Raw genomic sequence first — 27,799 nt, 5'->3', positions numbered from 1 at the left:
ATTTTAAAAATACGGTAGCCCGAATGCTGTGTTTTTATCTTTCCTCTCTCTTTCATCATATAACTCCGAGATATTCATAACGAGATTTTTCCATGTGTATGGTGCACATGTGTGGGAAGCCGACTTTAATACTTTCTGAAAAGGCTTTTCTAACCGGAACGTATCCTTTCTACCATATGTTTAAGATTACAACCCTTTGTCATCCAGCTCAACATTCATCATTTTTATGAAAATTTTGAAGAAGAAAAATGCCAAGAAAATTGTAATGATTAATTATTAGCCCTTTAATTTAATAGTGTCAATCTATGTAATCTTTGTTTAAAAATTTCTCGAATTTTCTATCATTTTTTATTACGTGCCAAATGCATTCCTCTGCTTTTCTCTTGAATATTATCTATTTTCCGTTTTTTAAACATTATACTTATCTATTTAGAATCAGTATTTTATTTATTAAATTAACGATTAAATTACATCGCGGCGAGCAACCTCGGATGGATAACGTGAAATGTTTGCCATAGAGATAAAGGACGAAAGAGGGGCTGCTGCATTGACTTTCTCACCCTCGAATCGCGGTTCTTACCGCGGGTGGATGAATTTGTGTGTTTGCCTGGATTATTGGGAAGCCAATAATGGCCCGGGCTTTTATGCGTAGTGCAAATAGCCCTTTAGACACGAGCTTCATCGTTTCTCGCTCATCGCTAATTTACTTCGATATAGCAAATACACATCCAAAAAATGTATACATCTTTTTATATATTTATTTACATCGCTATACAATTGGAGATGAACAGTTATATATATAATACAAACTAATGGATTATGTTTCGCGAGACGCGAGAGGAAAGACTAACGCACGTGAGACTTACAAGGCGGATGACTCATAAAAGTGGCTAAAAATATCGATATATTAAATATCGATATTTCTAAATTAAAGCGGTTCGCACAGTTTCGCACCATTATGTAAGTAGCGTGTAGCATTGGTATTCGATTAAATAACGATGCATACGTGTAATATTTAAACGAATACGTATGTAAATATACGCACGCGAAAGGAAAGCATCCGCGAGTACCTGTAACGTTCAATTCGACGTTAATTGCAAACTATGTTAGCGTGGTAACAGTTCCCACGAGATTGCATGCTCGGAGTGCTAACGTGCGGAGAGACAGCCGCGGATTTGCATCGATTCGTTTAAAACTACATTTCGCAAACGACTCAGCCGGAATGATGCCTCTCGCCCCGGGCTGGACTTAGCCCCATCTGCCCCGGAACACGTGCCCCGGACAAAGACGGATTTTAGATCAAGGTTTCGAGCAGGATCCGCAAAATCCTTCTCGAAACTTCTCCCCGAAAGTATTCGCATCGATTGTGCATGCCGCCCGACAGAATTCTTTCGAGTGGGTCGATCCTCGCTTCTTGCGCTTAGAAATTACGTACGTGATACAATCAACAGCTTTCTCTATGGTACTTTGTCCGATCTGTAATACGTGTTCGCATTTGATGTATGTACCACTAATGATCCTCAAGAGATATCCTAGATTTTTATTCTTGACACTCCGGTCGCCGCTGGAGTCCGTATGTTTCAGATTTCCAAATTCAAAAAATGCGTGCCTTTTGAGTTTAATCCGAATGTTTATTTATACTAATGTGCCATCGTTCTAAAATTTTCAAAATTCACCCTTCGGGGATAATTATAACATCAATTGTTCAGTCGTTTTTGCCTCGTTAAATTTCGTTTCGATTGTCATCATTTAATGCCTATATTCTATAGGTAGGTCTATATTTTACAGGCCTTAAAGTAGAAATGCAGAAATATGAAAAAGATCGTTAACGAAGTGTACTCTAAAAGTATTATTATTTTTTCCTCCAGAAAAATTAATTCCCTCTTTTTTCAACCGTTTTCAGTTTTCAATGTCGTTGTTTACCATCATTAACGACGACAGGTATTTTAGTACTTTACCTCGATATTCAGCTAACTACAATGTATCCTCGCCGTTGACGGAATAACGGATTCTCGGATCGTTATTAAAATTAATCGTCGGCCGATACAGGCCGGGAACGCGCGGACGCGTCGAACGAGCCGGCGGATGCGTCGTAAATTCCGCGGCGCGGAAAAGACGCGGAATGCCGATTCGGCTTGGTTGGAACACTGGCGCGGCATAAACGTTTCCGCTCTCGTGTTACGAGACACGACATTAATCCATCGAAGATTCCGCGAAACTCAGCTCCGCCACCTTCATCGCCAACAATTTCGCTCGAATTTTACGCGGAAACGTCTGGGCTGCTCGTTTATCACGAAGAATGTAAACACGGGGTTAATATGAGGCATTAATTATATAAAATTATGCGTCGGAAAATATATAGCGGCATGCGGATGAAATATCATTTTCGACAAAATATTATAGGAAATTTTGTAGGAAGAAGACATTTTAAAGGGGTTTAATGGGGGAAAAAAATGTCGGTTTTACGGAAGTAGTATGCGAATAAATTAATCACATTTGATCTTTTTCATGCTGATACAATTTTGTTCCGTTCTTAATATCTTACATTCATAACAATTTCGCATTTCGACGCAAATTAATTTTTCTTTGCATTTTCTTTAGTATCCTTTTTGTTTCCAAAAAACACGCGAGTACAAACTATTGAATAATAAATATAAAATAATAAACGTGCGGGCGGACGCTCTTGAGCAAAATTGGATAGATGGTCGCGGCCGCGGCGAACAACAAAATTAAACATCGTGTTATTTTCATGTCTACTTAGCTTATTTTCACAGCGCGGTCATCAATGTTTCCGCCGATAAGTACAAATATAAAAACATTATTTCGCGTCCAAACATGCGAAAAACGCGTCGCACGAGCGGTAAGCAATAAACGGCTTAATATGCGGCGCGTTTTCATTGATAATACTTTTGCAAGTAATAAACGGAACGATGGACGCATGATGGACGCAAAATGGATTTCGTGGCGGGATATGAAAGAGAGGTGAAACATCATTCGAGATTTTTCCGTTTATTTCGTAGATGTGTCTTATGTACTGATACGTGATAGCGTACTAATAATAATATTAATATCAATATGTTTTTCGCACGTACAGAGGTATGTACATGCGTATATGTCGCTCTATATATATATATATATGTGTGTGTGTGTGTGTGTGTCATATATACACATACAGATATATGCATTTATACGTACAGATTTGTCTATTTATTCTATCTATGTTACGTCACTTTTCGCAATATACACGCAGATTCGAGCATTATTAACGCTAATTATTATTCACATGATCCGTGTTTATAATCAATAAATATAATTATATATAATTAATATTTATATATATATATAATATATATTATATAGCGTATATAATTATATATTATATAGTTATATATAATTATATTTAATATATATATATATATAATTAAATATTATATATATGCATATATATAATTATTTTAATTCTCTCTTTCATCGAGTACCGCACGAATCTCCGGCATCGAAGAAAGTTATCACGTGATTAAATGCACAAGGGCGCGATGCACAATTTTGCGAAGAAGTACAATATCTCACTAATCGCTAAAACTATCATTCTTTTTACAATCTCGTTCACGTCGCTTTCGATCACCGTGATGGCTTCAAACACTCTTTTGGAGGTGAGGACTAAAGCGCAATAATTTTTCAGCGTCGACATCGAAAACTCAGGAGACTACAATCAGCGTTTTCTCTGCGCACTATACACATTATTATACTAGTTTTTTTGCACCTCAATCGGGATGCTTGAAATAACGATAATTATCACCATTCGCGTTTCTGTTCGATTAAAATATGTTACATGTTAAAGTCCGTCGCGGTCGATATATTTTAACTTGCAATCAACCGCGAGTGTACGTTTCCGTCAAAGCAAGTATAAATAAATGTAGGGGAAGTTATCAGCTTTATATTGCCCGACATGACTGCTAGAAATAGTATTAAACCGCTATTAAATGTTGATGGAGGAAGAATTCTGTGGATTCGACATTCTAAAATAATTTAAAATGTTAGTCTCTATTTGCGATAAAACAATCTATCGATATATACCCATTTGTTCCCCGAAGCTGCTCACACGACTCATTTGCTCGTTTATGCATCCGACGTTAGCGTCGCGTTAAATCGCGAAAAAATTCTGGAATTCGCTCGTCCCAGAATAATCACGGTCGTAGTGCAAAAAAAAAAGCTGGACATTTCGGGAAATATTGGATGCAAAACGTTTCGCGCAAAGCAAACAATGACTTTTTTAACCCGTTCCACAGGTATTCTGGCGGAAGGAGCGGAAACAAACGCATTCGCATTTTTCAGTATGTCGGAATAACGTGATTTAACACCGTGAATGTGCGAAAGATCCCGGACGGATCCGATAACTCTGACTCATTCTTATCGTCGAAACTCGTTGGAAACAGACGATCGGCGGAAGCACACCGATATTTTCGCACATCTCGCACGATTTACAAGTTTGCACAGATGGATACGAACGACGCGTGACGTGATGACGAAAAGAAAAAAAAAAAAATATTCGTCAGGTGGGTCAGCGACCGGTTTCGCGATGTTTACGTAGATGGGAACGATTACGCCGATATTCGCAATTTATTTCCTCGTTCCGGACGTTCACACGCGCATCCCATTCATTAAAAACGAACGAGCTTTCTGACAAAAATAAGAAAAATTACTAACAAGAATAGCATCTCGCGATGTGAAAAGATAAAGAAGTTTATCGAAAATTAATTGTTAAAAAATCGGAATTGTTAAAAAAATCTAATTAAATTTCAAACAATATGCGATATTGTGACTATTCTTTTTTTTTTTTTACGTTTTTATTTTGCTTCGCTAAGAGAGATCTCAATTTAAATCAAAATGTTCGTTCGGCGTAATAAATAAAACTGTTAGTTTCTTGATTTTTTTTTTCGCGGGAATAAACGCTATTCGTCGATTAACGATGTTCCTAGAGATATTTATTATGCTAATTGTCGCATTAGCTAATCGCCTATCGTGCTTATCGACGGCTCTACGCGAAGGATACGATTTCATACGGGGAAGTTTGAGATTTACGATTTTTTTTTTTACCAGTTCTCATCTACATGTCTAGTTCCATTCCTTGGCGAGTTCGTCTGTCGTGGGTATCCACTCTTGCTTCACATAAATCAAACCCGGGTCGTAATGATCGCCGTGGTGCTCTTCAAGGTTCCGCTGGTGGGACCTTGAATTCCGATATTCTCAGTACTTTTGCAGCGTTATCGGCAGATTACCGCTGGTATTGACGGCGTTGCAGTCTTGATAATATCTGTGGTACAGCGGAGGGGACGGCGGCGGGCCCGTCGAAAGTGGCGTCGACGGGCTGGACCTGCAATAAATTAAACCGAATTCTGAAGACTTTGCTCTTCTTTATCTAAATTAAAAAAAAAATGAATCTGACTCATCACCAGTCTTTAGGTATTGCGATGATTACATTATTATTTTTTTTTTTTTTTAATAAAACATGTCTGCAGTGAATTTTAAAATTATTATATTATCCTAGAGCTATTGGCATGGAAAACTATGTTGATTAATAATCCACAGAAAGTGTACGACGTGTAATAAATTGTATATGAAATTATATAGTATATTATTATGAGTTATGTTGAGCTACTAGTCATTTGATATTTATTAATTCAGATTGAGCGTCAAAGCAATCGATCATCAATCTTATTTTTGTTGGTATTTTCTATTTTACATCTTTGTGACGTCTGAATCTTAATAAAATTATTATCTTCATTAGAATTGTAATTTCGCATAATTTAGATAAAGGAGTAGATAAAATATCCAATCAAATGCAATCGGGATATTGTCGATCCTCGCAATGAAATTCAAAGTCGTCATATAGAAACTGTAATTTTTATTATTCATCAGACAATCGCATCAAAATCTACATTCATTCTCCATAGAGAAACACGACGAGACTTCCGTCTTCAAACTCAGAATTCGAGGCGAGGCAGAATTTGTTCTCGCCTTCTCTGGACCTAGTTCAAATATTCATCTTGGTACTCGTTTTGGTATTTGTACCTGTAAAGCTGGCAGCTCGGGGACTGGGTGTCCTGATAGATCGCTGTATCGGGACTGGCATCCTGATACCACTGCGAGTGGCCCACGGCGTTGCTCGCGTGATTCCGCGCCGTGTTGTATTCGTGGTCCATGATGGCGTATCCGGCTGCCGCCGGTGCGCAGTACGGCGTGTACATGGTGCCGGGCGGCGAGGCGTTGCCCCTGGAAACGGTGCTGGTGTGCCCGTAGCCGCTGGTAGCCATCATCGCCGCCACCGCGGCCGTCGTGGTGGTCGTGGTAGTGCCAGCGGACGACAGATCCCTACTGCCATTGCCCATGGACTCCCTGCTGCTCATGATCGAGTGCGGGTGCTGGAGGCCGTGCGGGTGGTGCGAGTGGTGCTGATTATCGCGCGTCATCAGGCTGTTCTCTCGCGTCGTCATCAGGGCGTCGACGCTGAAGCTGGTCGGGTCCAGGCCGGCTATCGACACGTCCTGAATCGATTCCTGATGTACCTGATGTGTCTGGTGCACCTGATGACCCAGGGCGGTCTGGATCACGCTCTGACCGGACGCCGCGACCGCCGTCGCCGTCGAGGTCTTGTCCTCCTGTATGGGGCTGTGTAGGCCGTATTTACTAACTTGAACCGCCGCCGCCGCTGCGGCCGCTGCCGCAGCCATGCAATGATTATCGTTCACCGGTTCCCGCTTGGGCTTGCACAGACCGGTGGTCTCGAGAGCACCCAACTTCTTCGTAGGAGTGTCCGACGGCGGCAACGCGACCTGACTACTACCGGACTTGGTGTCCTCCTGACGTTTCTCCGGTAGAATCCCCTGTCGCTTCATCGCCTCCTCCTTCTCCTTCAACGCGTCCTTCTTCTTGAAACGCCTGCGACGCCTGAGATAAGAACCGTTGTCGAACATGTTGTAACTGTCCGGATCGAGGGACCAGTAACTACCCTTACCGGGCTTCTTATCGTCCCGCGGCACTTTCACAAAGCACTCGTTAAGGCTGAGATTATGCCGAATGGAATTTTGCCAGCCTTGTTTGTTCTCACGATAATAGGGGAAACGATCCATGATGAACTGATAAATACCATTCAGGGTAATCTTTTTGTCGGGTGCATTCTGGATGGCCATCGCGATAAGCGCGATGTAAGAGTAGGGTGGCTTTACCATATCCTTGCCGGAATGATGAATATGTTGCTGGCCGATACCCGACACCGGATGGTAGCCGGTAGCCGCGTAGCCACCGTAACGATATTGCTCGTAATAGCTCCCATGGGCGCCCACCGTCGGATACGACGTCGCGCCCATGCCCATCGGCACCGTCGCCGCGTGCCGATAGTATGCATTTTGCGATTCGCTGAAAATCGTGTGCATCTTCGCGCACTCGCTCTAGATACAATCCACGAATGACGATCACAATCAAAACACTTCGTTTGAAGTAAAAAAAAAAAAAAGATTTGTTTGTCTCTTCTTTAACGTCACTGTTTCTTTAGTGTTTTTATAACGCACATGTTTTGCTCCAAGTCATTTTTGATACTTTAAAATTTTTGACAATTTGTTTCTGAATAAAGAAGAAGAGCGTCCTATCGGGATATTTTTATTTACAATTTTGCTGTATATAATCTTTTGTTCTCTATTATCTATTATTCATCACTAAATTATTTTCTTCAAATTGTGGACTAGTGTCTTAAAGAAATTATATCTTTTTGAATTATAGCCGCTTTTGTAATCTTTTTTCACAATTCACTTCAAATAGAATTAATTATTTTTTAATGCATATAAATAATATATAATATATTTCTTGAATTCTTTCAAAGAATTCCTAAAAGTCACGCTTCGTCAAAATGATCTTCCTACGTTTATTTTGCATTATCATTAATCGCTTATTTCGCGATTCAATCTTGTTGATCACTCATATCACTTTCCTATTTGCTTTATAAATATCAAATATTAATTTATTTTAATCAATGCGATTTGTCTCTCTTAATTTCTCATTCAAAACACATTTACACTTACGGATGTAGCCGTCGAAAAATTTACATTCGCACTATCACTCGTCTGTCGTCTCGAACACTCGGAACGTCGTCACCGTATCACCGCGGACTACACGAGCTAAAGTATCCTCGATACCCCGTGGTAGATCGATAGATCTCTAACGAGCGATCTCACGCTCGGCTGATCGGCCCAAAAAACACCGCGTAGTCGTTCATGAAGTCAACGGCGCGCCCCGGCCGCTGCTCCGAGATGGTATTTTGTTGACCGTATCCCGGGAATCTCGTCCCAGACACGGAAGACGGACGAGACGTGTGCGAGGCCGCGGTGAAGGCAGGAGGCGAAGGTGCATTCAGTTGAACAGTGCGACTCGATCGCTAACGCGAGAGGATGCACGCTAACCCCGTTAGCACCCGCGTGTGCACGCCACGGTATTATGATACACAACAGGCCGGAGTTTACTCAACCCCGAGTAAAAACACACTGGGAGCTCGGCGTCGCGCACAGACCGGAGTGCTCGGCGTGGCCGGAGGACGGCTGCGCGGTTTGTGTGCCTTCGAAAAATCACGAGATTCCCTACGCGTCGCGCCGTGCCATTGGCCGCGGGCCCGTACGGGCCACGCGCGGCTCCGCCCACATCTCTCTACCAGTTCGCTCAGAGCGACGAACGTCATCGCTTGCGACCGCCCTTGACGAGAGCCTGCCAATGATCGCGCCGCGATCCCTCGCGCGCGGTCACGCCTTCGTCACCTCGCGCAAGGGCTCGCAAGAGGGCCATGACCAGCTGTGCCGTACGCCGCGATGCGGAATTTTTCCGCGGCCATCGGCCGTCGGATACTTTTCGCGAAGCCAAGCGGACACCGAGCACGAGGCACGATTAAGGCGGTGATCACGCGGTGGACCCGGAAGAGCGGAAACGACGGGAGCGAGTGATAGTTGCATGCGCGTGGTGCCTCGACCAGCGAAGCTCGAGAAAGTGTCGAGGATGTTTAGGGTGACAGTGACAAGAATATGATCTCAAACGGCCGTGTGATTTAGATTCTTTGTAACGCGTACATTTAGAAACAGGACGTGCAATAGATGTCATCACACACGTAACGGAGATACTTATTTTGAATATTCTATCATTCAGTTTTTTAAAAATCATCAATGACGAAGTCGCATAAATTCAAAAAAGATATTGGCATTGCTTGTGAAATTCAACGATTGTGAAATATTTCTATGTCTTTAGCATATGCTACAACTTGTAATTTTCGCGAAAGTGTTTTATGAATACAAAGGATTAAAATTTGAAACAGGACGTTCCATATTCATTTCGTATTTTATACTATTTTCAATTCAAGGTAACATCGGCAAGAGAGCTTGGTATGAAACAAATAAAACTTGTAAGATAAATAAAAGAATTCATTAATAATTTATATAGCGTTAAATGTGGGAATTACGCGTTCTAAGCGAGTTTTCGACGAAATGTTTTAATTTATTCAAGAAATAATTAGACTGCGAATTTTAAATAAAAGATAACAATCGCAAATCCTGTACACAATACAATTTATTTTTATCTGAATTGATTAAAACATAATTTAAGATATAACGATAAATATAAATTAAATAAATAAATATATATATATATATATAAATATAAATTTTCTTGTATTGCAGAAAATATTTTTAGATATCCTAACTAAGTATAATCTTATTTTTTTAATCGTAAATTATTATTAATCGTAATTATTTATTTTTTTTGTCTATTTAAAACAATGTTCGGCAATGTGAAGTATCACATGATTTATAAATTTGTACGGCCAAAAAAACTTGTAGAGGACGTCGTAACGATAATGTCACGTGGATAAATGGAAAAGAGGCGGCCTCGCGTTCTTGCAGCACGACACTTTCAATTTACCGTCTGTTTTTCCAAGGGTTCGACTCCCGCCTTGCGAAAACACTCGATAGGACACGTCGCCACCCTCTATTTCTCGCCGTCAAGTTTCCGCCTCCGTCCGAATCGCGTTATCCAGGTTCTCAAAATACCTTCGATCCTTCCAGACGCTCCACTTTCCGCCATTTAAATTGATTCGACGCAAATACAGTGCCTGTTACCGAAATCAAGTTGTTGTGCAAGCTGAAAAGAAACTCGCTGTAAAAAGCGATTGAGCAATTTAACGTGCTTAATTTTTTTCTTATATATTTTACATTACGTATGATTTTCATTTTAATAATGTACAGAGAAAAATGTGTGTATGTGTATGTGTGTATAATACATAAAAACTTCAACAAAATATATATTTGCATTCCTAAAATATATAGAAAGGAGAGAGATAACAAGTCTTTCTGTAAATTTTTAGGTCTCACTAAATTTACAACTTTTCAAGCACAACATTTAATATTAATGAAACTTTTCTTCAAACTTTTCTTCGAGCGCAACATTTTACATTAATGAAACTTTTCTTCAGAAAATAATTATTAAAATTTTAATTGGCTTCTTGTAAACGAATTAAATAATAAAGTAACAAATTTGGAATGAACGGAGTCGTTCTACATATTGGCGTGGCTCGTATTTCGTTTCGAACAAAAGTTACAGATCTTCGTTGTAATTTTTAACACGAGAAATGCACGAAGAGCGACGACTTTTCGCGCGATCGTTATCGTGTATTTTCTCGAGCCGCGCGCAAGTGTCAAATTGATCATCGCCTTTACCAGACGACCAGGCGGTTAATTTTCATTTAAATGAAACGACAAGCGAGCGCTGTAGGCATTCCACCATCAGGTCCGCGCGATCTCTTTCCCTTGCCCGCGAGCTAAACTGCCGCAAAACCAAGATGCAAAACGCTCTGGAAGTTCTGGCGAAAGTTTAATTGTCTTTTGCTTGCGTTCTATCCAGGATTCCGCGACCGAGACGAGGCGACGTGTTCCCGCAGCGCAATCTATAATCCGTTCGATAAGGTCAAAATTCGCTGTCTCATAATATATTCCGGAGGATATGGCAATCTATGCTTCTCGTTTTTCTCCTACGCGTATGGGAATTCCATTAAAAACTTTTTCAGCGTCTCGAGGGATTTTCAAAAATGTTAATGAAAATGAAAAATCCTTATTTCTTCCCTTCAAATATAATGTAATAATATTCTCTCTTATAATTTATTCTGTTCTCTTACGCAAATGTTTTTATTACCGTCCGGATATTTCTTGTCAAATAATTCATTCTTCTACATGGCTTATATTAATAACAATTATTAGCAACAAGAAGTGAATTTGAAACATTTATTCAAAAGAACGGTACAGGTTACAAAAAGAGATACTGTTAAACAGGCGAAAAAAAATTTTAGATTTAAAAAAATCTTCATTTGGATCAATTAATAAATACTTCAGCTATTTGCTATAGTTTTGTGAATATTTAATTCATATTATCCGATCATGGTAAACAATCGCTCGGGACACATCTGCAATACTCGAGAAGGCCAGATTTACTTAGTCGATGTTAAACTTAATAAGATCGCTTCATGAAGCGGAGTTTGTTCATAATCGGGATCAGCGTCGATTCGACGTAGGGCGTACACGAGTGATTTGCATATTTGTTATCGCCCTGGGGGACGAAATCGATTAAACGGACGAAACTAAAATTAATTATTGAAATAATTATCGGCTTCCAACCGTAGCGCCGTCATTGAGGCTAGACATATCATTAAATTTATAAAACGTAATCTCGTGTCGAAACAATTTCTCTCCGCAAGATTGGAAAACCAGTTCTATTCTCTTTCCGTGCCGAATAATTGACCCCGTGGGATCTGTATAATCTCATAAAATTAAATCCCATGATTTTGAAGAAGTAAAAAGTGGAGAGGGAGAGAGGCATTGTTTTATTAATGTCGTAGGCGGCATTTTATGCATCTTAAAATTTTTCGGGAGCGACGTTTTGTATTTTGACTCGCGCCGCGGCTGCAAAATATTTTCCTTGTAGTCGCATCGCGGACGTGTTTGGAAAATTTCAAAACTTTTCAAAATAAACGATGCCTCTTGACCTATCCCACGCGACTGGATTCTGAGCGATATGAACGTCCGCTCACCCCTCTAAGCCTTCTCTTCTTTCTCGCTCAGAAACAATAAACTTCTTATTTCGGTATGACGTCGCCGTCGTCATCGTTGTGTCGACTGGACCGATCGGTTTCCGCGAAAGAAAGTACATTGTGACGCACACAAGACGCTATGAATAGCATCGGCTAACGTTATCGGTATTTTACGCAAATAATTCACGTCTGCGGATTGCGCGGCGTTTATTGTCTCGCGTGTTTTCTTCGCCGAAACCATGCCGTTGCTTGACAAGCTCCTTGCGTGTTTTCTCGTAACTCCTGCTTGCATCGATATATTTTCCTCGTAACTTCCTTTATATCTCTGTAAGAGAGCATAAATTTCGATATCGTAAAACCATCATCGTGTTTTAATTCTCTGTGTTTTAACAATATCAATTTTCCTCTAACTTCACCATCGTTACATAAATATCTATATGTGACAAACTGATAAAGCTGAAGTTTTACGAAATACAGTTAAGAAAGTCTCGAGTTAAGAGCTTTTAATTTTCCAAGATAGAAATACCGAGGGCGCAACAAACTTCTATAAGGCTGAGAAATAGTTTCAATCCAAATTTAATTTTATCATGTTACGGATCATTCTTTTTGTTTTTATCTTCTGAACGCTTTTACTCGCGCGACCCCATCCGGGGAAGCGCATCGCGCGATCCGATTAACTCGACGAGAACACTCGTATTCCGTTCAAATTCCGTATGTTTCTCGTCTCGGTCAACGGCGGCGATGTTTACATAGAGCGGTGAAATTTAATTCCCAAGACCTTCGAACCCGACCACGAAGTCAAATGTAAACCAATACTCGTGCCCCGCTCCGACGGTGTCTAACGTTGGAAAATGGCGCCGTCATGAAAATGTCAAGGAACGATGCTCGAAGAAGAGATAGCGCGTTGCCGCCATTGGATCACTTCCGCTTTTCAAAAATTTCCGTATAATTAAAATCTAGTAGTACTAAAGAAAACATATACTAACGATTTTTTGCAAGTCACTATCCTTTGTTATTTTCCGATTTTGGGTCTGAAACTTGATTTTTTAGAATATTCGGTTCTTCAGACGATCACAATTACATTTAAATTTCGATGATTTTCTTTTAGAAAGTGCATTATAACAGTAACGATTTAACGATTTTAATATTAAATATATTCGTTTGAAGAACTATGAAAAATTATTCAGACTGCACAAAGAATTGAAGCGTGAGATGTCGTCTAATATTAGACTTTATCTTGTCTAGACAAGGATTACTTCTTTATTCTAGTTGACAACTCTATGATCCTTTTCCTTTCCCATATTTTCAAAGAAGATTAATTTCTTCTCTTCACATAGTAAAAAGTCTAAAATTGAAATAAATATTTTATGTCTCAATTCTGCATTTTGTGCAGTCTGAATAGTAATATTTTTTCCCATTCTCCAAAGCGAAGATTTATTCATTAAAATTCACGCAGAAGCAGATTCTTGAAAACGCAAATACGTTTACCAAGTGGTACGCGAGCTGAATTTTACCAGCGCAAAGTGGCCTGATTCGCCGATCGCATATTCCGCGGCATTTCTTCGGCGATTCGCGGCCTTCGAAGCTGCGGCGAGCTTCCGCTTGTTTATCCGCGCCGAATTTCTGCACCGTGTCTCGCGATGCAATCCGTCAGTTTATGCTCCCGATGCGTTTCCGCGCGCGGCCACGACGCATGCCGCGATGCGATCGCGCATAAAGATAACAAACAGCGAGGCGTTGTGCATAGCGCCTGCTGTTTCTCAAGCCGCTTCCGAAAGAAAAGAAAATCCGACCGCACGCCATAGATTCTTCGCCGTCAGTTTGCCGAAAATGCCGCCTACGATTTAGCCCGTCGTCGCGAAATCTGGCCTCGCTTCAAAATTTTGAATTCTTTTTAAAATTAACTTTTATGCCCGTGACCCGTACTAAAAAAAAAATTGCAAAAGCGAAAAATTCCACGAATCTTTTTTCACGCTTTTATCAAAGGAATTTAATTCGCCGCGCGGTTGAGTTTCAAGATACGCATCGCGGTTATTCGTCATTCAGCGACATTCAGCGATTCGAGAGCGATTCTCTCGTCTCTCGAATAGATTTCTCTGTAACCGGCTCTCTCGTGGAGCTGTTTAACTGTCGAGAATCTCGCTGTTAAAAGCGCAGGGAACCTGCGGGGCTGCCGATAGGATTGAGCCGCGCACACCGACGACGGAAGGCGAGGGAAGCGAGCCATGAAAAGAGCAAGAGCGAGAGAGAGAGAGAGAGAGAGAGAGAGAGAGAGAATGTCATCGCGAGGCGGAATTCGAGCGAACAATGCATACCGGGTGGCAATTTCACGCGACAAGTCCCGCCATCAGCATATCAATGGGCCCGGCCCGGGCGGGATTATCTGGATGTGCCGCCGCACTGTGATACTCCGCGGTTGGCACCGACAGATAGGGTTGCGCAATTTCGCCTCTCCACCGCGTACGTATAATGCGACGAATCAATCCGCAGCATCCCCCAAAGAACGCGCTCGCAAGCGCGAGAGATTAAACGGAGGAACGTCATTTCGCGCGCGAGATGACGAGGACCGGTGGTCTATTATCCGCTTGTCGATTCAACTCGACATTAGATATCACATTTCTTCCGTTACATTATTACTTCGTGACCTCCCCTCAAAAGGAGAGATAAGAATGGTTAACAAATAAAAAAGTATATTTTTTTCTAATGACTGATAGAGTTGTTGTTTCTCTTCCATGACATATTGCTATGTCATTGAGCTATTGTACATTGAATACTCGAGGATGCTACCATTTAGGTCTCTTTCATTCTTAAAGTTAGTCACGTGCTCTCTCTCTCTCTCTCTCTCTCTCTCTCTCTCTCTCTCTTTCTACGATAGACGGAACGTCGCTAATATTTTGATTCGAGCTTAGTTACGTTACAATGCGACCGACTCGTTCAGGACGAAAACAAACGGAGACGCACAATCCGGCCTCGTTGCTCTCCCCATGCCCTCCAACGTCCCTCCTTCGACTCGAGAAGCGACCGCGAGTCGTTTATTTTTCTTGAAAACGTATCAGCCGCATTTCCTTCCTCATTGTCTGGCTTAAAGAAATAAATCCACCGGCGTGGCGTCGGCGCTCACAAATCCCGTTTCCTCTCTAGCAAAGTTTGCTGCGCTCTACCGCTTCCAATTGCCATCGACGCACTTCACTCGCGTGCTTCTTCCCGGTACGAATTAATCAGTCTGACTTCGCAGGAATCGACAGTGAGGAAAAATCGTTCCTTCCCTCCTTTCCGATCGATCGGATCTCAAATCTCGTTAATCATCAGGATATTGTGAAACTCGCTACGCGAAAACGATCTTTTTCAATTATCAATTCATTAACACAAACAGCAATTTTTTTTTTTTGTGTTAATGAATTATTTTTCTGAATATTTTAGAGAATAGTTTAGATCTCTTCGTTCTTCTGATTCTGAAAGAGATCAAATATCGGGTTCTTTCTAAACTTCTTAACTTTTCTTTTAACTTCAGAGTTTGAACCCCCCTTCTCCCTTAATACGACCGTGACTCTAACTTCTGATATCGGAGCAGAATTCGAATGACGTTAACTGCAGCTTGTGAAAATACGAGTCGTGCTCGGAACACGGCTTCGTTCTCGCACGAATGCAAGTGTACCGCGTGCAGTGTTATCAGAGGGTCCTATCAAGGCGGGCATGACGAACTGTCACGTGATGCGCACCAACTTCCGACATACTTGACAGCGGAAGGTCGAAAAGTGGTAGGCGGAGGTCGGAACAGCGGAAAGATAATAGCCGCAGAGAGGAGTAAACGGTGGAAGCACCGGCTCACGTTTCTCTCTCTTTCTCCCTCCCGCCCTCTCCGTCTCTCGTGGGCGGCGTAACGCGGCTAATTCCGACTGTTTGGTTAGCAAGCATTTAAGGTTTGTCTTGGCTGTTGCTTCGTGTCTTTTAGACAGCCGATCTGTGTTCCGACCAAATGAAACGGAAGCTAAACGGCGGTGCTCCCGTGACGAGGTGACGAGCTGACGAGGTCCGCGTTCGCGCGATTAGCGTGCCACGCGCGCTACGGAGACCCTGACCGTCCTGGAGCCTGACAAGTGGTGATTTCGTGAACATTCTGATCGCATCTGATCATTCCCGTCGATTCGTTCGATCATAAAAAGCTCGTTAGAATCGTGGGAAAAGGAAGCGGCCGGAAAGATACTCCTCCTGTATCGCATCTGTATATTCGCTTCCTTCTTGCCTTCCTTCTTGAAATACTATTCTTTTTCGTCCCTTGGGTCATTTCTTTAGATTAGCTGCTCCTTTCAATCGCATCTATTGGGTCGTTCCTAGGGGATTGTTTATCGGGATAATATGAAAGTGGGTTTCTCGCTTCTTGTCTTCCATCAGGCTTCTCTCTCGGAGTTCATTATAAGGAGATATCTCTGTTTACATTGCTCCAAAAATGACCGCGCGAACGATTAATATTAAAAATCTACGCTGATGTATTTTTTCAAGCAGTCAGGATTCAAATAGTAAATAAATAGTGTAAAATACATCTCGCACAATGAATTCATGCGCGTCCTGAACGATGGTGCGAAAAACGTAGCGGCGCGTGGGCGTAAACAAGTAAAAGTTAACAAAACAATTCGCAACGCTACCATTCGCGCCACGTGTTAAAATGTCGAGAGCAACTCGAGCTTGTAAAATGACCATTTGCGTGTTATTGCGGTGCCGCTAAATGCGCGTAAAAAAAATTCGCTCGTATCGCAAATTAGGTGGGGAAGGAAGATGATAGTTGCGACGTATTTTACGGAAACGCAACGTACGTCAAATCGTCCATCCGGATCGGCGGTATTTAATTTCGCTATTTGTCATCAACGCACATCTGTGTTTTCATTGCCCGTTCTCTCGTCCATTGACACGTTTTTTTCCACGCGATCGTCCCTATAAAGATTTTTCCCCGTGCGTTTCGCGCTAGAAATTTCGCTTTTAATTCACGCGTATTATTTTACGCGGAATAATTCAGATTCGTGGAAACAACGGTTTTGTTTGATTTTCCGGTACGCGCGACATGTTAAAGAGTTAAATATTCCAAATATTCGCGAAACGCCGGTAGCCTTCAAAAATCGCGGAATTTCGTTCGGAAAAAAAAAAAAAACTCGTCCTGTCACAATCGCGAGAAGTTCGTTTGACGTCTGCAGAGATTCCCTCGTGGCTCCCTCAATTTTCTGGGACGCAAACGACTCTCCTCGAGGACGAGTCTTATCGTTGCACGCCCTGGAGAGACCCTGGCATTCGCATTCGCGGGTATATAACGGGCACACGGCTAGGACCAGGAAAAGCCGAAGGGTGGAACGTGCTCTTGCGCCGGCGGTGTTTGTTCAGCCGCAACTTCTCTAAATCTTTTGTGCGGCACGCGGAGAGAGCGCGGCGGCGGACTCACGCGTGCACACGCGGTTACATGCGTGCTTTCCAAGTAGACGCCTCGTGCAATCGCTCGGATACGTATAATCGGCGTCAGAATAGTTTCCCGGCTACATTCCGCGGATTTATTCCTACACATGTAGCATGATAATAATAGTCGTCAACCGTCGTCGTGGAGAGACCTTCCCTTTCGTTTTCGAGGAAAATCGTTCCAGAAAATTGGGCGTATCATCGAAATTTCTACAGATGTCAAATGGACCTCTCCATTTGTGATGAACGATCTATTTTCCGGACGCGATTCCAATGATTTGGAAAATTTTATTTCGTGTACAAAGAAACACGTTGTAAGAAATTTCATGTTTCAAACAAGATTTTAGCACGCGTGCCAAATTTTTTTTAGTGAAACGGGCAAATGTCGGTTATAAAATAAGAAGTGTATAAACATCCTGACATCGACTGTGTAGAAGATCAAAATTATCGATCGCAGAATGCACGATCGGCTATTTCAACGGGAAAGGGGAGTTAACCGCAGGAGAAACTCTAACTTGATAGCGACGCGATATTCGACAGCTCGTAATTCGATGCGGAAATAAGCCCGTAGAGACAGGCCGCAGGTCGGATAATGGCGTCGAGCTGAAAATGCTTCGTGCGGAAACGATGCCTGTTGTTGTTTTACGGGGTGGGAGATGGAGCGAAGCGACGGGGGCGGTCGCTCACGTTAAACCGATTTGCACATCGGATGCACTCCCGATTTCTCGAGCAGTGGACAATTTCACAGGCCCCGGATCTCGCTTTCGTTTCACCCTTTCGTCGCGTTATTTTCTATTTAATTCGCCGCTCTTCTTCCGGAATGAAACTTAATCCTCGTCAAAAGTACATCGAAAATGGCAGAAACGTATTGAAAATATATAGTTAAAAATTGCGAAGGTAATTTATTAACGAGATTTACTTGATCTTTCGATAAGTTTCGAAAGATCGAGCGATTCTGCTGCAAACGGCACATCGTCTACGAATGCCGACGGAAAGCCCGCAAGAAATCCATCTCCCAGTCGCGCCGATGACGAGTTGCAGCCTGCATCCGTCGCATCCTCGACGGAAGACGAAGTCTCGTCGGTCGTCGACCAGTAAATCTCATTCTCATTCGTTCGTTACGTATGTCTGTGCACCATGGTGGTCGCTCGTGCAGCGAAAAAGAAGTCGGAAACATTCGGAACATCATTCAGCCAGAGCTCTAGATCGGATAATGGAGGGGTGAAAAAAAATTCGGCCTGCTGAATGTATGGCGTGTGACGTTTATAAAGTTGCCTGACGCGAGTTAACGTTTATCAAGTTGAAGAGAGAAAAATCTAATTGCGTTTTTTTTAACAAAGAGGCGCGATGGAAATCTTAGCTTTGTAAAATTTCAATCAGAAAGAAAAATTTCGAAATTTTAAAAATTCTCTCACGATTTTCGCAAGTTAGTCTAATTCTATCTCGGTAGAAAACAACTAACTTCCTCGAAGTTAATTGTTCTCTTTTGCTATTTTATCGGCACGCAAAGAATCTTGTATAGCAGCGTAACATTCAGAAGGTAAGAATATTTGTACGGTTTGATCGGATAAAATCCGCAAGATACATAGAAACGCAATAAGAGAAAGATGGACGAAAGAGACGAGGAGAAGGCGTCGTTTGACGACGTAATAACAAGGCGCATCAAGAGAGAACGAGAGAGAGAGAGAGAGAGAGAGAGAGAGAGAGGAGGGGGGGAGGGAGAGGAGCGCCGTAACGATTTTAATAAATTTGGCGCTGGGTAAGCTGCAACAACAGGCCGTATGAATTAAGGTGGACCGAAATGGGGCTTGGATAAACATCTCGAATTAGGCGCCGAATTCTTTTCCATACCGTCCGTCCGACACACGCAGCGGTGACTACTTTACGAGTTCGGCATGCACGCCGAACCGCGGTCGCGCGGTTAATTCAGCCACAAATTTTCAGCAATCGACGAGATATTTTACAGCTGCGAGATTTCCACCGGCAGTTTGCGGGATTACGCTTGTCCTCGCGATTAGCTTTACGCCGCACATCTTCACGCTTTATCTTTATCATCGTTAAGATAAGCCACCGCCTTGTGGCATCGATATATATGGAAAATATAAAATAGACTAAGAAAAAAAAAAAAAAGAAAGCGAAAGAAGACGTCTTTTTACTGACGTCATTTATCAAGATGAGTTTAATTACTACGGTAATAATCAGTATATTTGCAAAAAAAAAAAACGCGCGTTAATTGATTAAATAACAATCTCTGAACTTATATATCCGAGTATGACTGACGAGATTATCTCCGCATTAAGTAGAAAAACGAGGGTCCTATAGACCACCATGATCGAAGTTTGTGGAAATACGCGTCACGCGTGTCTTCTTATGTTACTAACCATGAAAACGTTTCCAAATGGTTCCCGGAGTCCGAGAAGCAGATTGACGATCGCGAAATCGACGATCCGGGTAATAATAGGAAATCTTCAACAGGAATGCAGCTCTTTTCCGAGTTCACCAAATGGCACATGGAATTCTCGCTCTATCACCACATTATATTCGAATTTGTGGCGTAAAAGAAGGAGGGTTTCTCGATTCGTCTCGGCACAAAGGATCTTCCATCGACACACACACACACACACACACACACACACACACACACACACACACACACACACACACACACACACACACACACACACACACACACACACACACACACACACACACACACACACACACACACACACACACACACATACACACACCTGTTCCACGTTACAGGCTTACGTCACGTAAAGGGAAAGGAGGGAAAGCTTCTTGGGTGCGTGGCGTTGTAGCGTTGTCAACAAAAGTCCGCGTCAATAGACATGCGGTGGATTATTGCGTTTCGAATTGGTCGATCTACGTCGAAAGTAACTGGGAAGGCACTGCTTTGACACAATTAAAGCTTGAAACATCAAAATCAATCAATTGGAAATTATCTATATCGAAACGTGATGACTTCAAATTTCAGGTTGTCTCACGACTTTCATAATCTTTAAAATAAATGTGGCGATCATATGGGCGTATCCAAGGGAGGTTTGGGGAATTCATACCCCTCCTCCCCCGAAATGAAAAAAAAAAAAAAAAATTATGATTTACAAAATTCAATATTTTTCTTATTCAAAATCAGAAACGAGAAGATATTCTCTAAAGCTCTAGAACCTCCAAAAAGTAGTTCATTAACGTAAAAAATTTTTGTTTATGTATTAATATAATTGATTAAAAATCCTCCCCAAAAAAATTCTAGATACGCCCATGGTGGATCCAGAAAAACGATATAGCGAAGCGTTCACGTAGAGATGATGGACCGGAAAACAATTTGACATAATTCTCGGTATCTCTCGTCGGGTTCTCTCCGCAACCGGAAATCACCGATACCTCAAATTCACGCGCTCGTTTTTTACATGACACAACCGGGTCTTCGCCTTTTCGGGGTGCCAGCGCAGGTGCGCGCGCGCCTTCGCGTTACCTCGGGAATATTATCTCTGTCAACCATCCGCGTGTTTATCCGCATACATATTTAACGAACTCGTTCCTTCCCAGGAGCGAGGATACGTACGCCCGGAAGAGAGCACCGAGATCTCTCGTCGGTTCGAGTGAGATAACATTTAGCCGTTGTTACTCGTGCGCTATCTACGCTTATAGCGTCGTTTCCCGCTATCTGCCTTGCTCGCCTGACCTACCTGCCTGTACCTACACCTCGCATTTGTAGTGTCAACTTTTGTCTCATGAGTTAGGTCAGGTCTATTATTGGCCTATTAGGGTTTTTGTGCGCCGTTGTGTTTGAAGTCACGAAATCCCGCTTCAATGGATCGGACCTTTCATAATACAAATCCTCGGCTTAGCCCGACAGTGACACTTCGTGTCGCCTTCTCCTTCTTTCTTTATCAAATAAATTCGTAGTAAGGACTAAAAAGGATTATTTCTAAGCTATGATTCGCGCAGCGTTTTCTTGACATACGTGACTTATTTGTTATTGTTGAACATTTTTGGTAATCCGTTAAGACTTAATTGACAATGAAAGAATGATCGTCGGAAGAATTAATAATTTCTTTCGTTCTCTGCGCATCTGAAATCCGCTTGTATTTATATATATTTTTTATGATATACTTTCTTTATTCGCGCTCACGTTAGGTTTTCCGTATTTTTGCTAAACAACACATTACAGGGAAATGAAATTCTATTCAAGCCCTAAAGGGTTAATCAAAGAAGGGAATTAGACGAGGGTAGAGGAAAGAAGCGAGAGGTTACGGTAGTGCGAAAAATAATTTCCTGCCGCTGATACGCGACGCGTCGAACGCGGGGGAGAAAAGTTCGGGAGGGCCCTCGGGAGATATCAAAATATTATTCAAGGGTTGCCCGTGGGGTACCTTCGGATTCTCCTCGCGTCATATAGGAATCCCGCACGGGATCCAAAGTGGTCAGTTATTGCTCTTAGCCTCGATATACGAGCACCTCGAGCGTATCCCGCACGACGTATCTTATAAGCTTCGTTGCAGCCGTAAGAAAATACCGTATCCCCGAGTGAGTTACCCTTTTCGGTCAATATTGTCACCATATGTGCACCTGATGTATGAACGTTTCTCCGAAATGACAAAAGGCCGACGAAAGGGCAGAAATATTTGAAGCAACCGCACGATTCGTTAATTCTAGACGTTAATTTTTAAATAAAAGAAAATTACTCTCCACGTGAATTTATATACAAAGATAATATTCTTCGGCAATCGGTAATTATACATCTGAATTATCGTTAATATTAAAGAGATCTCTGTTAAACGTAATACGAAATACGAAAGCAAATGCAGCGAGGTATATCGACCGATCAAAATTTCTAAAGACCTATAGACATATATTCCCGAACATATTTCTGCCTCGTGGGCATTTTTTTGACATATCCTCGACGTGGGCTGACGACTGGACTTTCAGCCGCACATCAACGCGACAATCAGGATGATAGCTCTCTCTCTTCTCTATGTCCCGGCCGTTTTCCCTCGTCGCGCGTCTATGGAAAATCCGGGAAAGCAATAATTGCGACGAAAGACGAGGAATGTTTTCTTTTGCGGGCGGGCGCACGAAATGCACGGGGGAGGTGGATGGTGGCGAGGGCGTTCTCGGATATCTATATAGGTGGTGGGAAAGAGAGAGGAGAGGAAACGTAGGGGGAAGCGAGAGGGGATGAAAAGGAAGGAGACGGAGAGAAGAGAATTCGTGCTGGAATAACATTGGGTGACTGTGGTATTGTCAACCCCTGTCGCACGTTGCTCTCGTGCTCCTCTTATTTCTTTCCCCGACTCTCTCTCTATTTATCTGTCTCTTTCCCACCCTCTCTTCACTGCCGCCCACCCTTTCCGTTGCCTTCCGTTCCCTTCGTCCCTTCCGTTCCCTGTCTTTCACCCTTTCTCTCTCTCTCTCTCTCTCTCTCTCTCTCTCTCTCTCTCTCTCTCTCTCTCTCTCTCTCTCTCTCTATAGTTCTCGGGTCTCGCTTTCTCCAATTCTACCTATCCTAGTCACGGCTTAGTTAGATGCTGGAATATAGTAGAGCAGAGAATAGACGGTTACTGGGAGGGGTGAAACAACACCCTGTTCCCACCGACCACCCCTCCCTTTCGACTCCACCTCTCGCACTCCCTCTCGCTCTCTCTTACTCCATCTCTTTCTCTCTCTTCCTCTTCTTCACCTTTATCCGTTCCCTAAACGCGGCCAATAAAAACAACACTACGTCGACATGGCGAGGAGATATACGGGAGTTGCGGCAAATTATAAAAATAACACTCCCCAACACAATCAATTCCCTCCCTCCCCCCCCTCCCCTGCCGTCCCGATCGAACAATCGAGCTAGATCTCTCGCGCGGGCCGTTGACGCTGACGTCGCTGACGTTTTGTCGTTTTGGAGCTGTGAAAAGTTCGAGAGACCTATCTCGTACTTTTCTCCTCTCTCTCTACCTCTTATTCTCCCTTTCTCTCTCGTCTGCCTTTCATCCGGGATTCTCACGCGGAGCCGCGGTTGACCGGATACAAGCGGCTACATACGGCGGCTTAATTGGGAACCGCGCGCGTATACGCGGTCCTTATTTTTCTTCAAATTGCAGCGAGGCCCGTGTTTTTCTTTTGCGAGTGTTCACTTACGTAAACCGCCGTTCCTCGGCAACTTCCGATAACCGTTTCCCGCGTTTTTACGCCGCGCGTTACCGAGCTGATCGGAATTAAAACCCCCTGCCATTAACGGAATAATTTAATCTCATTTTTTTCACTTATTATGGAAATTTATCGCGGACGTTTCACGAGCGTTTTACAACTTCGTCGTCCCGTGATAAAAATGCGAAAGAGATTAACTATCAGGCGTCATTCATAAATAGAACTTGAAAATTTGAGGATCTATAGAAAAAGCTTCAAACAGATCATTTCACCGCTTCATTTGCTTCATTGAGCTTTTCCAATAAAAACTTTTTACGGATTCTTTATTAATTAATATTTTTTTAACGAAAATATTTTTACTTTTCATTTTCATATGATATTAAAATACGATTTATCTCTACATGTTTTTCTTTAAAAAAAATTAATAGCTTGTCTAATTAATACTTGGCATCGTTCGATTTTTTAATTCTATCTCCGGCACCTTCGTTTACTTTCTTCTTCGCTTCAATTTACGATCCGCGAGAATCCCGGATTTCTTCGCAGAAAAGGGAGAGCGAAGTCAATCGAGGTGGGATGAGCGAATCCTCGAATCTAACGTTGCGATATTCGCGAAAGATGACACGAAACGAAACGACGATGTCGACGCTCGTTTCGCAGTCGCTCGTAACTGTCCCATTACGAAGTCATCATGGCATATCTCGCGTTCTGTCTCGCGTTTTTCCCCCGTTACCTCTCCCCTCTCGCCCTTTCTCCCTCGTTCTGTCTTCTTCTTTCTCCTCTTTTCATGCCGCGCGCGGATACCGCCTGGACCGACACGGCGCGAGGCGCAGAGTCAAAGAGAGATAAAATCTATAAATATGTGGGAGGCGCACGCGACCCATTCCAGTGTTTGTTCAACCAGGAATAACCTCCGCGTTTCTTCATCGCACGCGAGCGGGCGGGCGCGCGCCCCGGAACCCCGTACCGAGAGAGGCTTTGGTTTTGTGGCTTGACGCAGAGGCCTCAAATCCCGGGATGATGCTTCATTAACTATCGTCGATGGCTACCAACTTTCGGCCGTACTCTCGACAATCTGATTTACGCGTCGTCTGACTTTCACCACCGGAAATCAAGGTGACATATTCACCCGCCCGTCCACGATGCGTGAATACGAATAAGAATTAACTTTGTCGCAGATCAACATGACCAATTTAGAAATTTGCACGCTGAAAAATATAATTCAGCGAGCGTCTGAGCGATGAACAGGGATCTCTCTCTTGATTTTCAAATTTAGTGACACGAAAGGCAAAAAAGAATAGCTTTCTTGCGGAAACGCAATTACAATTAAATGTAACGATATAGTCCTCTTGGAATTCTGATCATTTGTCGACGGTGGCAGAGAACGTAGTTTACCGGGGCGAGTTAGCTAGACGTTAGCACGAACGAGTTAGTTAGTAGTAAGCGTACCTCATCAATCTTCCTCGAACGTCGGCGCGATGTACCGCGGATCCAAAATACCCGCGACACGTGTATCCATTAAAATAGTGGATGCAGTGCACTGCGGAAGTATTCACGCCAACCGTTTCGCCGAGAGGCAGGAGAAACCTTGAAAAAATAAAAAATTTTTCATTATAATTTTTCAATACTGCTTCTAGATACTTTGAACTTAATTATATAATTTTGGCGAATATATAATATTTGGTATATAAGTAGATATTTTACATTTTTCATATTCACTCACTTTTGAATGAAAAACTCGATCGTCAATTTGAACACATCAAAATAATACTCGTGATTGTTTCAAGAGTTTGATTTTCATTACGACATGTGAGAAAAGCTTACACATCTTTCTTAATTTAAAATGGAGAAGATGTTCGACGATGCGATTTAATATGCAAGCGGCGTAGGAATCGCGGCGAGAATGAGAGGAAGCAAAAACCTGATCGCGAGTCCCCTGCGTTTCTTACGTGAAACCCATCCTGAAAAGACGAGACCCCACGTCCCGGAGGAAGGCCGCAATCCGACGAGACCGGATATGCCGATCGGACGGGGCGCGAAAAGGGGTTCGACGGGATCGCCGTCAAGGTCCGCCATTCTCGACACCTGGCAACAGCCAATCGTAGGATAAAGCGGACGGTAGAGCGAGGAGCTTCTGGTCCTCAAATGCCACACCCTTCATTGTGACCACATATCGACCGTGGGGCCGCGTTTCGCCACCGCCGCCGCCGCCGCCGCCGCCGCCGCCGCGGCGGCGGCGGCGACGGTGCTAAGTACTCGCGCACTTGCGACGCGCATGTGTGACAAGCGAGCAGACGAACGAGCATGCACAAATACGGAATCGAATTAAGCAGAGGGAATACGCTGTGACGTAGAAGAAATTTATTTTCCCCGCCGAGGCGGGAATCGATCGCGAGGAGCTGCGATCGTAAAAGTAGCAAAGGATTTACGTCGCTGACTCGTCATTATTCGTCTAACGGATTATATCTATTCCTGGGGAAAGCTATATATTGTATTATTAAGTAAAATTAATTAATATCCAAAGTAGAAAAAAATAGAGATATAACTAGGCAATGAACATTCATTAGGTTTTGTGAAGCGAATAATATTGAAATAAATGCGAAATTTACTGATATAAAATTTAAAAAATTCTTTAAATTACTCGCGCATAGGAAAAGAAGGATCTCAAACGCAAACGTTTAATTTTTTTATATAGGTAAGAAAGTTGGATTTAATTATCATCCGATGTCTCTAAATATCCTTATTTGACTTCTGAATTAGTTTGAATTAAATTTGCCAATATGTCCGATTAATTTTGAATCATTATTTATATTAATTCAACGTCCCACGCGAGCAAAAGGTCGATGGATATTCCCTGTAATAATGCTACTCTTAAGTACGCGATGCTCTGGCGACTAATCGAACACTCGAAGCCCAACTCGTGCGCCTTGTTCACGTACTCGCAACTCGTGCACGCGAGGGGGAGAGTGAGCTGTAAGAACGGTCCTTGTTATTACAGATGCCGCTCGTTCGGAGATCGTCCCGGGGTGTATTTCAGGCACAAAGAGAGAAGGCCTCCTTCCAATCCGGAAGAGCGACGCCTAATTTTCGGGGGTCGCGTACGCGCGTTTCTGAAAACCCGCATTACGCGGGGGTATATCGATTTCGTTCGCGATAATCCACCGTCCCTCATGCCAGTGTCAAATCCTCGTTTTCTCGTCTATCCAGACCACTCCGAACAGTTTGGATAATTTGCAAATGATATTTGCTTGAATACTTAATGAGATAAATGATATTTTCTCGAACAATAACGATGTTTGTGTGTCTTCTCGAACTTCTTGACTTAGTGTAACGAACATTGATTCTAACACGGAGGATTAACTCGCGAAGTAAACGAAGCAGTGAAATATTCAGAAATATGCCAGAAATATTCAGGATTAACGTGATTTTTACGTCATCGTTCACTCGCATTAACTCACGTAGTAACAATCGCGTCACAGTGGGTAATTCTATTAGACCACAAACGACGAAGTACACAACTCCTCTGAACCCGCCTATTTACCACGGGTATCTGAAATAATATTTTTCTTACTTCAAAAGGCGAGTATACTCGTTCACCATTTTTTCATCATTCCGCCCGCCCCCGTCGAGGACGAACGGTGAAGAGGAAGCTCACGGCGAGGACGTCGTCAGTCGTCGGCGTCGGGTATCTCCCGGAGGATCTTCAACATGGGGCTGAATCTCGAATTAGTATTAGCGCCGCGACGCGACGCGACTCTTTCGCTCGCTTTTACCAAAGCAAACATTCGCGGTGAAAAAAAAGCGGAGCGTCGATGCCGACGAGCGACGACAGTTCTCGCTTAAATCGTCACCACGATGGCACGCTCTTTCTATAATTACGACGATATCTTCCATCATCTTTTCCCCTACGGAATTTACGGCCTTGTCGAGCTTCCGTCTTGCGTTCACGTTAATACCCGGAAGATGATAAGAAGCTAAAAGATGCCAAATGAGAGGATCCGAAGACGATAATGCTGGAGACCGGAGAGGAACGAGGATGCGCCGTTATTGATGCTGAGAGCTGACTGCGGCGCCAAGGCGGCCTTGTTCGCG

General features: G+C 42.8%; 2 protein-coding genes across 2 annotated transcripts; both read right to left on the bottom strand.

Annotated features, from left to right (window-relative positions):
* Window positions 1–738: 738 nt before the first annotated feature.
* On the bottom strand, window positions 739–8,951 carry croc (forkhead box protein crocodile). The gene is made up of 2 exons (XM_011647837.3): window positions 6,073–8,951; window positions 739–5,374 (listed from the first exon to the last, which is right to left on the bottom strand). The coding sequence occupies exons 1-2, from the start codon at window positions 7,431–7,433 to the stop codon at window positions 5,248–5,250; spliced, it is 1,488 nt and encodes a 495-aa protein (XP_011646139.2). The 5' UTR covers window positions 7,434–8,951; the 3' UTR covers window positions 739–5,247.
* Window positions 8,952–10,218: 1,267 nt separating this feature from the next.
* Window positions 10,219–25,917, bottom strand: LOC148935161 (uncharacterized). The gene is made up of 3 exons (XM_089082569.1): window positions 25,629–25,917; window positions 25,157–25,294; window positions 10,219–12,434 (listed from the first exon to the last, which is right to left on the bottom strand). The coding sequence occupies exons 1-3, from the start codon at window positions 25,781–25,783 to the stop codon at window positions 12,317–12,319; spliced, it is 411 nt and encodes a 136-aa protein (XP_088938695.1). The 5' UTR covers window positions 25,784–25,917; the 3' UTR covers window positions 10,219–12,316.
* Window positions 25,918–27,799: the final 1,882 nt, after the last annotated feature.

The sequence above is a fragment of the Pogonomyrmex barbatus genome, unplaced genomic scaffold (genome assembly GCF_055798465.1).
Source record: "Pogonomyrmex barbatus isolate J1 unplaced genomic scaffold, ASM5579846v1 scaffold6, whole genome shotgun sequence".
NCBI classification, from domain to species: Eukaryota; Metazoa; Arthropoda; class Insecta; order Hymenoptera; family Formicidae; genus Pogonomyrmex; species Pogonomyrmex barbatus.
The sequence above is the reverse complement of the archived record's forward strand: the minus strand, read 5'-3'. Positions and strand labels throughout refer to the sequence as shown.

Coding starts and splice junctions, on each gene's coding strand:
- croc (XM_011647837.3), bottom strand. CDS start 7,433: ATGCACACGATTTTCAGCGAATCGCAAAATGCATACTATCGGCACGCG. Junction 5,375..6,072: donor CCGAGCTGCCAGCTTTACAG/GTACAAATACCA, acceptor AATTTATTGCAG/GTCCAGCCCGTCGACGCCAC.
- LOC148935161 (XM_089082569.1), bottom strand. CDS start 25,783: ATGGCGGACCTTGACGGCGATCCCGTCGAACCCCTTTTCGCGCCCCGT. Junction 25,295..25,628: donor CGCAGGGGACTCGCGATCAG/GTTTTTGCTTCC, acceptor TATTTTTTCAAG/GTTTCTCCTGCCTCTCGGCG. Junction 12,435..25,156: donor GTTCGAGGAAGATTGATGAG/GTACGCTTACTA, acceptor GCTCTCTTACAG/AGATATAAAGGAAGTTACGA.